This window comes from Nannospalax galili, unplaced genomic scaffold (assembly GCF_000622305.1).
Source record: "Nannospalax galili isolate Female #2095 unplaced genomic scaffold, S.galili_v1.0 scaffold1138, whole genome shotgun sequence".
In the NCBI taxonomy this organism is placed as follows: Eukaryota; Metazoa; Chordata; class Mammalia; order Rodentia; family Spalacidae; genus Nannospalax; species Nannospalax galili.
Window position 1 is genome coordinate 1,994,501 of NW_008342297.1, and position 14,517 is coordinate 2,009,017.

Sequence of the window (14,517 nt, forward strand, 5' to 3'; positions counted from 1 at the left end):
ACAGCAGACAGTAGCAGGGATATCAGAGTATAAGGGCTCTAGTGGGGGGAGGGACGCTATTGGAGTGTGCTACCTGGGAAGTGGGTGTATAAATAAAATTAAAAAAGAAAAGAAGAAAAAAGATTCTTCAAAGCATAAAAATTTGCTCCTTAATAATTAGTAGATGTGAAAAACATTACTATTGAAATCTACCTGATGACTTTATATCCATGCTCAGATGCCAAGGAGCTCAGAAATTAACTGACTGTGACTAGTAATAATCAGATATATAGAGATTAGAAATGCATGTGCATTGTAGAGTCAATTGTATTAAAAATGAATTTCTCTGTATGAAAGTGTTTAAATAATGACATGGAGATCTTTTTTTAAAGTTTAAAACGTCATTTAATTTTATGTCTTACAGGGTTTATACGGAGTACAATATTGTATAACTGTATCAATTCAACTGTAAACCTAAAAATTTACAGCCAATTTTGAAAGAGATGCCTCTTAGCTCTGGAAATTGTTATTGAATATGTCAATGCTGTTGTAATGAAATGCTTCTTCTATTTATATGGTTATTAAATAAATAATTTTAAAAAGATTTTGTTACTGAAACAGATTAAATTAAAATTCTGAAAACATTTCATTAAAAAAAAACGTAAAAGTCATTTTGAGATTTTTCTTTTTTTCTAATAAGCAAATGAGTTATTGAGGTGCATTTGTGGGTTGAGTGGAAGGTGAGGGCAAATGAGGAAGAAAGGACAGATTTGGGGATCCAGGTCAAGAAGGTAGAGTGGGAGGCTCAGGCCTCACAGCCTGGGTGGAAGATGAGCCCCCACAGGGGGACCACCATCTCTCCCAGTCTGAAAGGAGTGAAATTTGGAGGGTCGGGAATTGGGTGCACGAGATCATAGGAAAGTGCTTAGATGGGCTCTCTATCTGATTTCATTTTCCCATCTCTCTACCTCCATGGCACCTGTTGTCCTCCCCTGTACTTTAGGGCCCTTTCTGTCCCAATCTGTTGTCCTCCCAGACTTGTAAGCCTATACTTGAGTTTCTACACCCCTCCCCCGTAGTTCAACTCCCTATACCCAGAAAGGACTTAAAAAACAATTTTACCATGATTTGCACATCTCTTCCCATTGTTCTGTTTTTCCCAGCTGCCTGGCTAGAATGTGGTCTCCTAGGTAAGCCCTTACATCCTCAACACCCTCTGGGAAGCAACTGAGCAGTATCTCTCCAACCCCTACCCCACTTCCCCATAGTCCTGTTTTCCCCTCCCCTGATAACCTCCCTGGACTTTTATGCTTGCTACTGGCCTGCCAGATACCACCAGTAGAACGCTTGAAAAAGAAACTGTTATGTTCTTCCTTGGTCACTGTGTTCCACAGCAAACTCATAGACCAGTGTTCGTGAATGGTGTCATTTAACTTGAAGCTTCTGCTAGAGGTTAGGAAACAGAGTGCTGAGTATTGTGTCTCATGCCCAGGCACCCTAGTGAAAACCTTGCCTGAGTGGCTCACAAGAGGCAATAGCTTCAAAGGCTGGTTCTGAAATCAGAGAGAATGTCTCAGAACATCTCTCTTTAGGCATTACCAGGGATAGAGCTGAGCTGTTTATTCAGGCCTGTAGTGGCACCCTGGGTGAGGATCATTGAGAAAACTCTGCTATGTTCCCTATCCCTCCTGTCCTAGTTTCCTAGTGAAGGCATCAGCTCATTGGATGGTTTACCTAAGGTCACTTTGGGGGAACAGCAGAACTCAGTTGTGAACACAGAATCTTAAGAATTGTGCTGGTTGGGTTTTGTCAATTTGACACAAACTAGAAACACCTAGTAAGGAAGGCCTCAATTGAACTCCTCTCTCAGGTTGGCCTGTGAGCATATCTGTGAGGCATTTTCTTGATTACGTTATACAGAAGGGACCAGCCCACCATGGGCAACATTATCCCTGGGCAAGTGAGCCTGGGCTGTAATATATAAGGAAAGAACCTGAGAAGCCAGGGGGAGCAAGCCAGTGAGCAGCATTCCTTCATGGTCTCTGCTTCAGCTCTTGTCTTGAGCTCCTGCCTTGGCTTCCCTCAGTGATCAAATAAACCCTTTCCTCACCAAGTTGCTTTTGGCCATTTTTATCACAAGAACAAAAAGTAACTATTGCAGGGATTAAAATAAGAATTCAAAATGAAATATTTCCAAGAAACAAAACAAGACATTTGTCACTTTTAAGATTGTCAAGCAAAAAGCTGATTTTTTTTATTTTTATTTTTTTCAAATTTAAATTTATTTTATGTGTATGCCTGTATTACCTAAATACAGGTACCTAAATACACCTGTGTCGTGCAATGCCCACAGAGGACAGAAGAGGCCGTGGATCCCTGGAACTGGAGTTATGACCAGCTGCCAGCTGCCATGTGGGTGCTGGGCCTCGAACCCGAGTCTTCTGCAAGAACAGCCAGTGTTCTTAACCACTGAGCCATCTCTCCAGCCCCCCAAAAGCTGATTTCATTTAATCAACTTTTCTCCTGTATTTTGATGTCATTAATCATGGTCTTGACATCTAGTATCCATCCATAACTCCAGTCCAGGGGATGTGACGCCCTCTTCTGACCTCCATGGGCATTGCATGACATGGGTGCACTTACATACATGCAGGCAATACACTCATAAAATAAAAATTATAAATAAAATATTTTTTAAAATTATGGCCTTGGGGCTGGAGAGATGGCTCAGCAGTTAAGAGCACTGACTGCTCTTGCAGAGGACCCAGGTTCGATTCCCAGCACCCACATGGCAGCTACAAACCGTCTTTAACACCAGTTCCAGGGGAATCCGAAGCCCTCTTCTGACCTCTGTGGCATTGCACGACACAGGTGCACTCACATACATGCAGGCAGTATACTCATACACATAAAATAAAAATAATAAATAAAATTTTTTTTAAAAAAACATGGCCTTGAGTTAAACGTGAAGAGCTGAGCTCAGAGGTTAGTAAACGGATGACTGTGCTGAAGGTTTTCTAAACAAGGACAGGTGGCTGTTTGTAAGCTAGTTTTCATGTGTCCTGTTCAAAGAAAGACTGGGACACTGGATTAACCTCTTTGTTGGAAGGGATCACTGATGTTTCCTGGGTCAAGACTTGCTCCCATGCTTCCCACACTTTCCTTCCTTGCTTTTGGCCTTCCCCATCTCTAGCTTCTTTCCCATTCCCTAGGCCTCCCAAAGATGAGCCTTGAAAGGAAGATTTTTCAAAGCCACACCTATTCAAGTGCCCTCATATACTGTCACAGAATGAAATTCCTATCTCCTAGGCACATCCAGAGACCCCTCACTGTCCTAAGTTCCCCTCTGGTAGGTACATGTGACAGAGACTTAAGTTGGTTTTTTGGGTTGTTTGTTTGTTTGTTTGTTTGGTCTTTTTGAGACAGGGTCTCCCTGTAGCCCCAGCTATCCTGGAACTCACTATGTAGACCAAGCTGGCCTTGAACTAACAAAGATCTGCCTGCCTCTGCCTCCCAAGTACTGGGATTAAAGGCATGTGCCACCACGCCCAGCGAGACTTAAAGTTTTATCTACTTTGTCTTGGGCTCCAAAGTTTAGACAGTTGACAACAGATCAAGATGGGGATGATGGCTCTTAAGACCAGCAGGCAAGCCAGATGAGCAAATAAGTCTTTTAGAGAATTATAGCAGGTGAACAGACTGACTTGGAAATCACACAGGCTGTTAGATGTGAAGCTGTCCCTTTGCTGCCAGTGTTCCCACAAAGCCCCCCTCTGTGGAGGGTTCTGAGGGCCTGTCAACAGGAGAGAGCAAGCCTATGGGGTAAATGGAGCTGCTACTGCTTGGGAGGCAGCCTTGCCACAGACATCATCATCAGACCCTGGTGTGTTTTTCCCACTAAACAAATAAATCTGGGCTTCTCTCTGTCACTTTGGACCTCAAGCAGGGGAGGGACTAGTGAAGGGGCTCCTGCCCACCTTGCAGCTCTAGCCAGATCACAGGGCCTTCCCTAGGGAGTCCACTTCCTTTCCATCAGATACTACCTGCCCTTTGCTATTGTCCAACCTCTCTTCTTTCTGCCCAAGGTCTTTTTTCAGACACTTTCTTCTTGGCATCTTTACCTTCCCTTTTGGCCATGCTGGCCAGTGATGGCCCTGCATTCATAGCTGTAGGAAGCAGCAGCTGCTGTCGCTACCTACCCCAAACACCACCACCACTCTAAGTAGTCTGCTTTTGTTCAATAAGAAGGAGGTTTCTTTCTGCCTAATAGGCTTTTTGAACTAAGTGTTTTCTATCTGGAAGTCCAGAGTTACTGCCAAAGTCATTTTATATTTATTTATTTAAATTTTTAAAATTAACTCCATTAGTAGTTTTGAATCAAAGATGTTTTAATGAGGGACTGACACTTTGCAGTGAACAGTTTTTTAAAAGCATTTTCATGGAATTGGACAGGATGTTCAATGTTTCCTCACACTATAAACTATAGAAAATTAGTATCTACTTGAGATTTAATTTTTTTTATCATCTGTTTTATGACATTAAGCAAAAAAAAGAGAGAGAGAGAGAGAGAATTAAAAAAGTACCAGTAGATCTCGAGTCTGAGTCTAGGTGTAGATCTTACAGTTTGTGTGAGTCTTAAGAAGTCCCCATCTGTGGGGCTGGAGAGATGGCTCAGCAGTTAAGAGCACTGGATGCTCTTGCACAGGACCTGGGTTGGATTCCCAGCACCTACCTGTTTGTCAAGCTGTAAAATGGGCTGCAAAATGCCTGCTCCAAGATGTGTTAAATAGATGCTCAAAGGCAGTGGACCTGAGGCTGGGGCCAGCAGTGCCCTGCTGATTTCAGTCTTATTGGGTATCAGGAAGAAGATTGGAGGTGGGATGCCTTGTTAGGCAATGTGTCTTCTCAGCAATGTGTCCTCATTCAAGTAGCACTGTCTTTAACCTGACCTTCTGAACAGTGGCACTTCACAGTGTGTGCTGCCTAGGGAAGGGAGTGACTTGAATTTTGTGACCAAGCAAAGGAAAGGCAGGCCACCATCTACTTCTGAAGGGTTTAGTTCATGTGCTTCCCCATGGTTTGTTTTGTTTTGTTTTCACTTTTTCCACAAAAACTCTTTTGTCCTTCTGTCTCCTGCCACTGGCCCTGGTTATGGACTGGGTGTTGATGTGAATACAGTTTTCAGATTGGAAATTAATGAGGTGTTCATTGAAAGCGGTCTGCCTTCCACACCATGTGGCTGGCTGCTCCGGGTTCTCCTCCATGTGGGCTTTTGTTGCCTTCTCCATGTGCAGCTGCCTCTGGAATCCCTTCTTTTTTCTTACCTTCCCCAGAGATAGTTTCCAGACTGCTTTTCCCAGCCATAGGAACTGTTTCAGCACCTCTGTTAGCTGTGCCTCCCACAAGCGCTGGGCCGTACTAAAGCAGGCTGGGGTGCAGAGGGAAGGAAGCTCCTGAAGGCCTCCAGGCCTCCACCTCAGCCCTTCGTGTGTTTGTGAAGAACGTTTCACCTCCTTTTTTTTTTTTTTTGAGAGATGCAGCTTTGAATAGAACAAGGCTGAGCTCAGGTAAAGATGCTGAGACGCTTACCACCTTGGAGGTGGCAAGTTTGATGGTGTCCATGTGCACAGTGGAAAACAGACCTGTCTTGACCAAGAAGGAAACAAAAGCGCAAAGAGGCCCATTGGTTAATAAAGGTGCTTCTGATAGCATAATGTCAATGGGTACATGTGCAGGCTTTGACACTACAGGATAGTAGGCCTCTGATTCTGTCAAGGCATGTAATAGACTTTAAAAACTCCTTAGGGTGGGGCTAGGTAGATGGCTCAGCAGTTAAGAGCATTGACTGCTCTTGCAGAGCACCCAGGTTTGATTCCCAGCACCCACATGGTAGCAAACAACCGTCTGTAAGTGTAGTTCCAAGGGATCTGACTTCTTTTGACCATCATAGGCATTGCACAACACAAATGCACTTACGTTCAGGGAATACACTCATACCCATAAAAATTTTTTTTAATTTAATTTAAAACTCCTTAGGGTTATGCATGGCTGCTGGCCAGGGCTCAGCAATCAGAGAATACCAAAAAGCAACAGAGATGTGTAGAGTCAGGACACATGGGCTTTGGAACAGAAAGCTATCTCAGAACCTCATGTAGCTTGCTGCAAAACTTTGTGCACAAGTACCCGGGGGTTATGCATGGCTGCTGGCCAGGGCTCAGCAATCAGAGAATACCAAGAAGCAACAGAGATGTGTAGAGTCAGGACACATGGGCTTTGGAACAGAAAGCTATCTCAGAACCTCATGTAGCTTGCTACAAAACTTTGTGCACAAGTACCCGGAGAAATCATTAGATTTTAAAGACGTTCTTGACTCTCCAGTTTATATGACAACAGATACTCCTTTGGGGTTATGGTGATTACCTTCCCTTAAGCATCATTACTGGGGAAGAGCCTGCAGACCCCCGGAGGCCACATGCCATAACCTGGGTGCAGGAAGGATAGCCCAGAGTATAAGCTACCATGCATCCCTGAGCAGGCCAAAAACAGGCTGCCCAACACATGTGGACACACAGGAGAGGGAGGGAACTGGGTTCGGAAGGGCATGGGGAAAAGGAAACAAACTAAGTCACCAGAGGGAAAATTGAGACCACAAAAATGAAGAGGTCATGGCCCTGTCATTCTAGAAGAGGTTGGAGCAGCTCTATTCAGGAAATGTGGGTATGCGCAAAGCTCAAGCCTGTGTGACCTGGAAGGGGTTCTTGAGGAGACCTCTCACCACATCTGCCTCCAAACTGCTAGCCAGCACCTGGAACTGGCTCTCTAGTTGTCCTTCCTGTAGCATGCAGGCCTCCTGAGTACCAGATGTGGTAGAAAACATGAACACAGAGTCCCTTGTATTTTGCAAGGAGGATAGTCCTTAGAATAATCTGGAAAGTGTAGTTTTAGGATTTTTTTGAAGAAAAATTGAAGTCTAAGATTACAGATTACAGATAAAGATCTTTGCAGTTTGGTGAGGGAATACAAATGTAAGTGGAGATGGCATGGGGCACAAGCCTTTAATCCCAACACTCAGGGGCAAAGCCAGGTGAGTTCAGGCCAGTCTGGTCTACTTAGTGAATTCTAGGCCATCTAGGCTATACAACAAACAAAACAACAACAATAAAAATGTATTACTCTCCTCTGTTCCCTTATGCTGCCATTTTTAGATCTTCAGTTTTTCCTTTGCAGGAGGTTGAGCCTACCAAAGGGGTCCTTGCATCTATCTAGGATAGAAGCTGTGTTTAGTAGAAATTTGGTGAGTGGAAACTCCTGGGCTCCTCTCTTTACCTCTCTCCTTCTCTAAGCCATTAACCAGCCCACAGAGCCCCATCTGTCACATCTTGGGCAGCTGTGTGACATTGATGACCATTCACCAAACTAATGGAAATGTTTCCCACAGGCCTTTTAGTGCAAGCCTCCTATATGGAGGCTTGGAGTGCTGTGTGCTTGGAGATATGTATAGACCTCAGATGCCTGTTGAATTCAGTCCAGGCTTGGTAGAGTCTACACTGCCTGAGGGCAACAGCTTATATGTCTGGTTCATCCATATGACACCTGTCAGTGCTCCACTAAGTGTGTGTATATGGGTGGTTAAAGAAGAAAAAATCTAGAACTAAATCTCTGCCTGACGTCCTCACACTTGGTCTGTCTTTGCAGATTCTTAAAGAGTGGTTTGGCCGGACCATCATCTGCTCCTGCACTAAACTGAGCTATGACCATGCCCAGAGCATGATTGAAAACCCAACTGGGAAGATCCGTGAGGAAGAGCTACCCCCCATTTCCCCAGAACACAGCAGCAAGGAGGTGCACCAGGCTGTCCTGAACCTGCACAGCATTGCAAAGCAGCTTCGCCGGCAGCGCTTTGTGGATGGTGCTCTCCGTTTGGATCAGGTCAGTCAGTCTTTTTTGTTCAGTGCAGCCGTTAAATTTAGCTTATGCCTGAAGCCCATGGACAAAAGACAGCTTGGTGGTTTCTTCCCACCTACTTCCCCTGCCATTCCACCACTCTGCTCTCCAAGGCAGGCAGGCCTTCTAGACGCCACAGGTGTGAGACCTGGTAACATGAGTGTCTGTGTAGGCAATCCTGTGACTCAAATTCCCAGCTGTTCTTCCCTGGAAAGCCTGTATTCGAGGTTGAATACTTACTGGGTTACACTTTGTGTTGCTGTGACAAATGCCTGGGAAAAACAAGTGAGACAAGATTTATTTTGGCCTGTGGTTTCTGAGGGTTCAGTGCATGGACTTGGCTCTATTGTTCCTGGGCCACGGTGAGGGAAACGACATGGCGAGGAGCATATGGCAAGGCAGAGCTTCTTATCTCCTGGCAGCCGTACGCTGGGGTGGGGCAGACTTAAGGAATACATTTCTAGAGCATGCCCCCAGTGACCAGCTTCTTTCAGTGAGGTACCACCTCCCAGCAATGCATCGTTCTGACCGCGTTGAGGGATTAATCCATTGATTTAGTCAGAGCCCTCAGGATCTAATCACTTCCCAAACACTCCCAGCAGCTGGGCCTTTCAGGGGACACTTCAGATTCAAACTGTCACACTCACCCCAAGTTTTTCATGGAGATATGCAAATTCAGGAGGTGGCTGACCAAGTATCTGGTCCTGAGGCTCAGCAAAAAGCCATTTTTTTTCTCATTTTCCAAAAAGGATTCAGTTTGCAAGCTGCAGATTAATGTCTAAAGAGTATAGGCCACAAGAGCCTGAAGAGGTTGGCTGCTGAGGCCAATAGTGGCCTAGAATGAAATTGCTCACTCTGGAATGTCACAGCCATGCTGTCAGCCCACTGGGTCTGGGTCATAGGCAACTGTCACTTAAACCTGAGTGACTTTCTAGGTCCCAGAGTCAGTAACTGTTAGCTGTTAGCATCTAGGAACTCTTTGCTGCTGGCTGGTACATTAAAGCCTGAGTTTTGTGCCTTGAGATTTCTTTCTTTTGTATTCTTACCCACAGTCTCTTTCCCTGGCCTTTGTGTGCTATGGGAAGTCTTGTCTGAAAAATAAAGCAGGTAGCAAGCAGCAAGGCTGCTGGGATCGACTGAGGGAGCTCTTTAACAGGCTGTTGGCATTTCTTGCCACAGAGAGACCTTATTCCTGAGCCTCTCAGCTGGGAGACATCTGAAGAAGCCTTGTTTTACAGTGGAAGCTCTGATTTCTCCTCCTTTCTGCCACTTGTTCGCACCAGTGCTTATTAGCAGGCATTACAAATAGGTGCCACCCCAGCCTAGGAGGAAGGGAACTGCTCTGGGATGGGGGTGATGGGGTACGTCTGGGCAACTTCTGGACTTTCTCTTCTACCCTGCCTGGGTGCTGGCAGCCTGGGCAGGCCTGTCCGTGTGACCACAGAAGACAGTAGGCAGAGTAGACGCTGGGAGAGAGGGGAGCTGGAGGGCGTGCTACCGACAACATAGAAGATTAAAGAATGCCTCCACCTTCCTATGCAATCACACACACCATTTCTCACACATTGCCCTCCCTCCACAGATTATCATGTCCAGGTTCTTGCTTCCTGGACTTCAGTTCGTTACTAGGCCCTTTGAAGCTACTTCCTGGGTCTCTAGATCTCTTTCTCTGTCCCCCTTACAGAAGCGTCTTCCTCTGATCACTGCTTCAAGCTCAGCATTCCTGAGGATTTAGCCCTCCTTCGTGGCATCTCTACCCACAGTCCCTCCCTGAGCTAGTTCCTCTACTCTCCTGATTTAAGTACCAACTGGGTTGATGATAATGATGCCAGATCTGTCTCTCAGCTCTGACTTCCTTCCCTAACTCCAGTCTTGCCTCTCCACCTGCCTTTGTAACTGCCTGAATGCCCCAGGTCTCATCAGTGCTCACCCTCCTTTCTGTGTAAAGCAGTGCTCAGTGCCCATGGCATGTGGCACATGCTGCCTGGCACCCTCTTCTCCCATCAAGGGATTGTACATGTACTCCCAAACTTGAGTATGCCAGTTGTAGATTGCTGTAATTATGCAACTTGACTAAATATTAGAGTAACTAATCAAATACAAGCCTCAGAAGAAAGCTACTGTTTCTGTTTTTGTTTTAAAGCTCAGTTAAATATTTTAGAAAGACCTAAATGAGAATGAATCAGAATTTCTGTCTTTGAATAGACAGCTATATAGGGGAAGTCCTAAAACTTGGGAATTATTCTGGACTCAAATTGCTTTACAAATTAATTGGAGAGGTACTTTCAGAAAATGAGTTTAGTTTCCTCAGAAAAGACCATAGAAATCTATGGTGTTGTATGTCTGTAATTCTAGTACTCAGGAGGCTAAAACAGGAGAACTGAAAATTCTAGACCATCTGGGCTATAGAGCAAGATTTGAAAAAAAAAAAAAAGGAAGGGAGGGAGGGAAAAGAATGAATCTAGTTTTTCCTCATTCTATAGCTCAGGCTAGCCTTGAACTCATGGACTCATGGCTAGCCTCCTGCCTCAGTTTCCCAAGAGCTACCACACCAGGCACCAGCTTTTTGTAGAGTCTTGCTTTTTTCAAAAATGGTAAAGAAACATTTATATAAATCAAGTTACAACACAAAATGTTTAGTGTGTGCCTCTTCAGCATAGTTCCCTTCCTTGCTTGACTTCTAGAATGACTGCCCATCAGATGAGGGGATTTCTGCAGTCACATCTTAGAGACATTACTCCATTAGGCTGATGTAAAAACTCCAACTGGATTAAATTTATGAAATGGTTTGTGACCTGGAGAAAGCCAAAGGCAACCTCAGCTCTATTAGAAAAAGGTGTGGTTATCAGGGGAATGACTGCGGGTTACTGATGGATGATGAGCTGTTGGCATGTCTGAGAATCAGAGCTGTATTGCTGAAAAGACTTGAGGTATCTACATACCTGATATATGCTGATTTAATTCATAAACCAGAAGTCTGAGGCTCCCACAATAAGTTAAATGAGTTGCTTATATGCAGGACATCCAAGTAGCTCTTTGTTTGGTTTTCCTCCTTTTAAAGTTTCCTTTTAAAGGGGAAAAAAACACCCTCAAAATCCTAATTAGTTTCCAGTTAATTAAGGTTAGAAAGTAATGAATTTTCATCCTTGGAGTTGATTCCTTCCCCAGAAAACAAGTCTGCAGACCCCTGCATTAGATGGAGGCATCAATCTCCACAGCCAAGGACACTGGTGAGACAGTTTATAAATCAGTTAAATGGCCCCATTCAGAAGCCACAGCATTTGTTCTCCTGTCCCTGTTGCCTGCTTTGCCCTCACAAAATTCATTTTTCCTTGGTGCCTTTTCAGTAGCCTGCTGTTTGGAGTTGTTCTCTGAGGCTTTGTCTGCCACAGTTCACTGTGTCCATGTTTTGGGTGGCAGTCGCAAAAAAGTATATCCTTTTATGTCAACCTCAATTAGAGATCAGTCTTTAGCTAATCCAGAGGTTTTGCCTTTCCAAGAAATTAGTTTGTCGTGGTGACCCTGAGAGCGACTAAGGGTGGAGGACACTGTGCTATGTGGTACCTGTTTGCAGAGTCGGGACAGAAGTCTTGATAACTGCAGAAAGGCAGAGCAACTTGACCACTGGGTATCTGTAGTCAACAACTTGGACCTCAGCTGCCTGCCCTGTCTGAGATAGTGAGCTTCAGCCCCAAGGCTGGCTGGCTGGCTGGCTGGCTGGCTGGCTTGAGGGGCCACTGCTAACAGTCTTGTCTCCTGAGCCTGGTCTGCAGCCTGGGCTGGGAAACAAACTAGGAGCACTGCTTCCAGGGAGTATAGCTCATTCTAAATGGCAATCACCTAGAGCTTGACTCTGCTTCAAATGATGTTCTCCTCCACGAGGGTGATTCACCTGTGCTTCACTGCCCCAAAAGCATGCATGGGCCTCCAGGATTGTCTTGTGCTCTTTGGTCAGCTGAGTTGAATAATGTCCCTTCCTGGTGGCTTCCCGCTGAATCTGTGTTTTCTGCTTCCAGGATAATTCAAGGACTTAACACAGATGCTTCTTTCCTTTTATATTTTTATAACGCCTCTCCTGTGTCTTAGAAGGAGACTCCCATAGCAAGGACCAGACTTATATGTATGTGGAAAAAAGAAATCACAATGGTCTATAATCATATCTGCATCTTGGGCTTTGGTAGAGGGAGCTGCCAGAGGGAGCTGCTTCTGACTGATGCCCGGCAGGCCTCTGACAGGAGGGGTTTAGACACAAGGTCTGTCCTCAAGCAGCTTCTTATCCAGGGAGGAAGATGAAACTGCCTCGTTTGGATACATATACAACTTCCTGTTCCTTTCGAGGTTCTGTCTTAGCTATTGCCTTCAGAAAGGATATGGCGGGAAGGTAGTGGTTAGAACTGGGACTTTCTGAATTCAGAGTGTTGGAAATCAAGTGGAGAAAACTCAACAGCTAATTCATATGAACTAAAAGAGCCTTTACTAGGTCTCAGCTCTGTCAAAAGGGAAACTACCTGACACAACTTTGAGGCACAAACTTCAGGCAGTTGCTTTGTAGACTTAATTGTAAAGGTAACCTTGCCAATGGAAGTCACTTTGAATACCCTGGGATTCATTCTGCTGTGGAATGTTGATTTAAAGGCTGAGCTGTTCGCCTAGCTCAGCCTTTAAATCAGCAAACTTTACAGAGAAGGCCAGATAGTAAATGACATGGGCTCCTGGGTCATATGGTCTGTCTCTGCCACTCAGCCCTGCATAGTGTGACAGCTTTAGCACCAAATGCTTCTAGAGAATGAAGGCAGCTATGATGCAGTAAAACTTGAAGGTCACTCACACGGGTTTTGTGTCATTGTCGCAGGTTACAAAATACTCTTCCTTTGATTATTTTTCAACCAGTTAAAAAATGTAAAATCCATTTTTAGCTCCTGGGCCATGGAAAGCAAATTTGCCTGTGGTCCCCATATTGCTGGTCTCTGCTTAATGACCACAAGCTGTACCCAGCAAGCCCTTACTAGCTCATTACCACTTCCCCAGGAAGCCAGGCTGGGTAATGGAGAACAGTTGGGCTAAGTGAGTTCTCAGGATGATTTCATGCAATTAAGTAAATTATTCCTTTGATTAGCACCATGCTTAGCAGGTCCCAATTGGAGGGTGCAAGTAGGGGGGTGACTCCCTTTAGCACAGGTCCCTTGCCTTCTTTACAGTCCAGTCACTTTAACAAGCCAGGAGCCAAAAGGAGCCACAGCTCTCCTTCGTCCTTTGCAGGATCCTCAGTCAGGGCAACAGCCGCCCCCTGACACTCTGAGAAGACTGGATAGCTCCCCACCCCCATACCACAACTGTCCCCAGTGCTAAGTATAGCAATGAGTGAGCAGTGTATGTTCTTTCCGAAACTGCTGCTTTTAGAAAATGAGCATTCCTGCTGTCTGCTGCTGAAGTTTTTCATGGGATGACATTTGATGCAGGGTGAGGAGTTATCCTGTCCGCTTTCCCTTAGCCTTTATTCTGTATGTCATCACTAAAACACAAGATGAACTGTGGCCTAGATTGTATGTTTCTTTACTCAAAGAGTTCTGCACTGTGCATGGCTTCAGAGAGCTGCTTGGGGAAGCCTAGGACATGGCAGGTGCTTGGAATAGAAACATGAAGGAATGACACTCGGGCCCAGTCTTAGAAAGTTTCAAGTGTCAAGAGAGAGACAGCAATCCTCCAGAAAACAAGAATTGCCTGGAATGCAGGGACAGGAGTGGTTGGACATACTTTCTGAATCTGAGACTGGGGGGTGACCCTACCTCAAACCAAAGCCGTCTTCCCTTAGAACCCTAAGACATCCATGTGTCTGCAGCAGTGCAGAGAACTCTTGCTGTCTCTTCTCATCTTGTCTCTTGGTTGCTCTTACCTCCCGTTTGTAATGGTTCACAGGACATGAATATTACAGGGAAATCCAACAGAATCCAGACTAAAGAAAGCAGAGTTGTCTGAGCAACTATGACCCCTAAGAATGGCTGTGCTTCTCTTTAGGGTAGTGACAAATGGCTCAGGGTTTCTGCTACTTCTAGGCTTCTGTTTCAAAGTTGACAGCCTAGGGCTTCCATCCTGGAAATCAGTTTCTAATCACTGTGGCTTAAAGGATATTTAGTTAACTTGTTGATCTTTCCCTATTTTCCCATTTACCACCTTCATAACACTCATATTAGCACACATTTTATTGAAATGTTTCCTTCCCATTTGTGAATGCCCAGCCAAGAATCCTGCTCTTTTGTGCCTTTCAGCACCTGGTCTCCATAAACTGGAAGGGAACTGGAGGAGCTTTACTCTGCATCACAGAGAATAGGGACACACGCACACATTAAAGTATGGAATTGGGGAGCCTTTCCTTTGAGAGAGACAGAGACTGATTTCTTTGCTATGTTTAATTTCATATGGAATTGCAGAAAACAATTCATATTTTTGCATCCCAAGGCATGGACAGGAGACAACCTTGAAACTTGACCTAGTTATATGTAACTAATTACAGCCACTTATGTGAGCTGATCACTGTTTTTGTCTTGTTAACTGGTATATAAAAACTAGTGTGCATCATTCATGCAGGGCTAACTC

At 44.9% G+C, this 14,517-nt stretch overlaps 1 protein-coding gene across 5 annotated transcripts in view; it reads left to right on the plus strand.

Moving 5' to 3' along the window:
* The window catches only part of Dis3l2 (DIS3 like 3'-5' exoribonuclease 2), a 506,284-nt gene that overhangs the window by 425,605 nt on the left and 66,162 nt on the right, over positions 1 to 14,517 (plus strand). For 4 of the 5 annotated variants that reach the window (XR_003850358.1, XM_008838082.3, XM_029565941.1 and 1 more), the window contains exon 13: positions 7,675 to 7,908. Coding sequence is in view for 4 of the 5 variants with exons in the window: in XM_008838082.3 (XP_008836304.1) it covers positions 7,675 to 7,908 (234 nt within the window). In the remaining variant the exon portion in view is untranslated. Of the gene's footprint in view, positions 1 to 7,206; positions 7,274 to 7,674; positions 7,909 to 14,517 lie in introns of those variants that run through there. The other variant, XM_029565942.1, reaches the window with a different exon arrangement.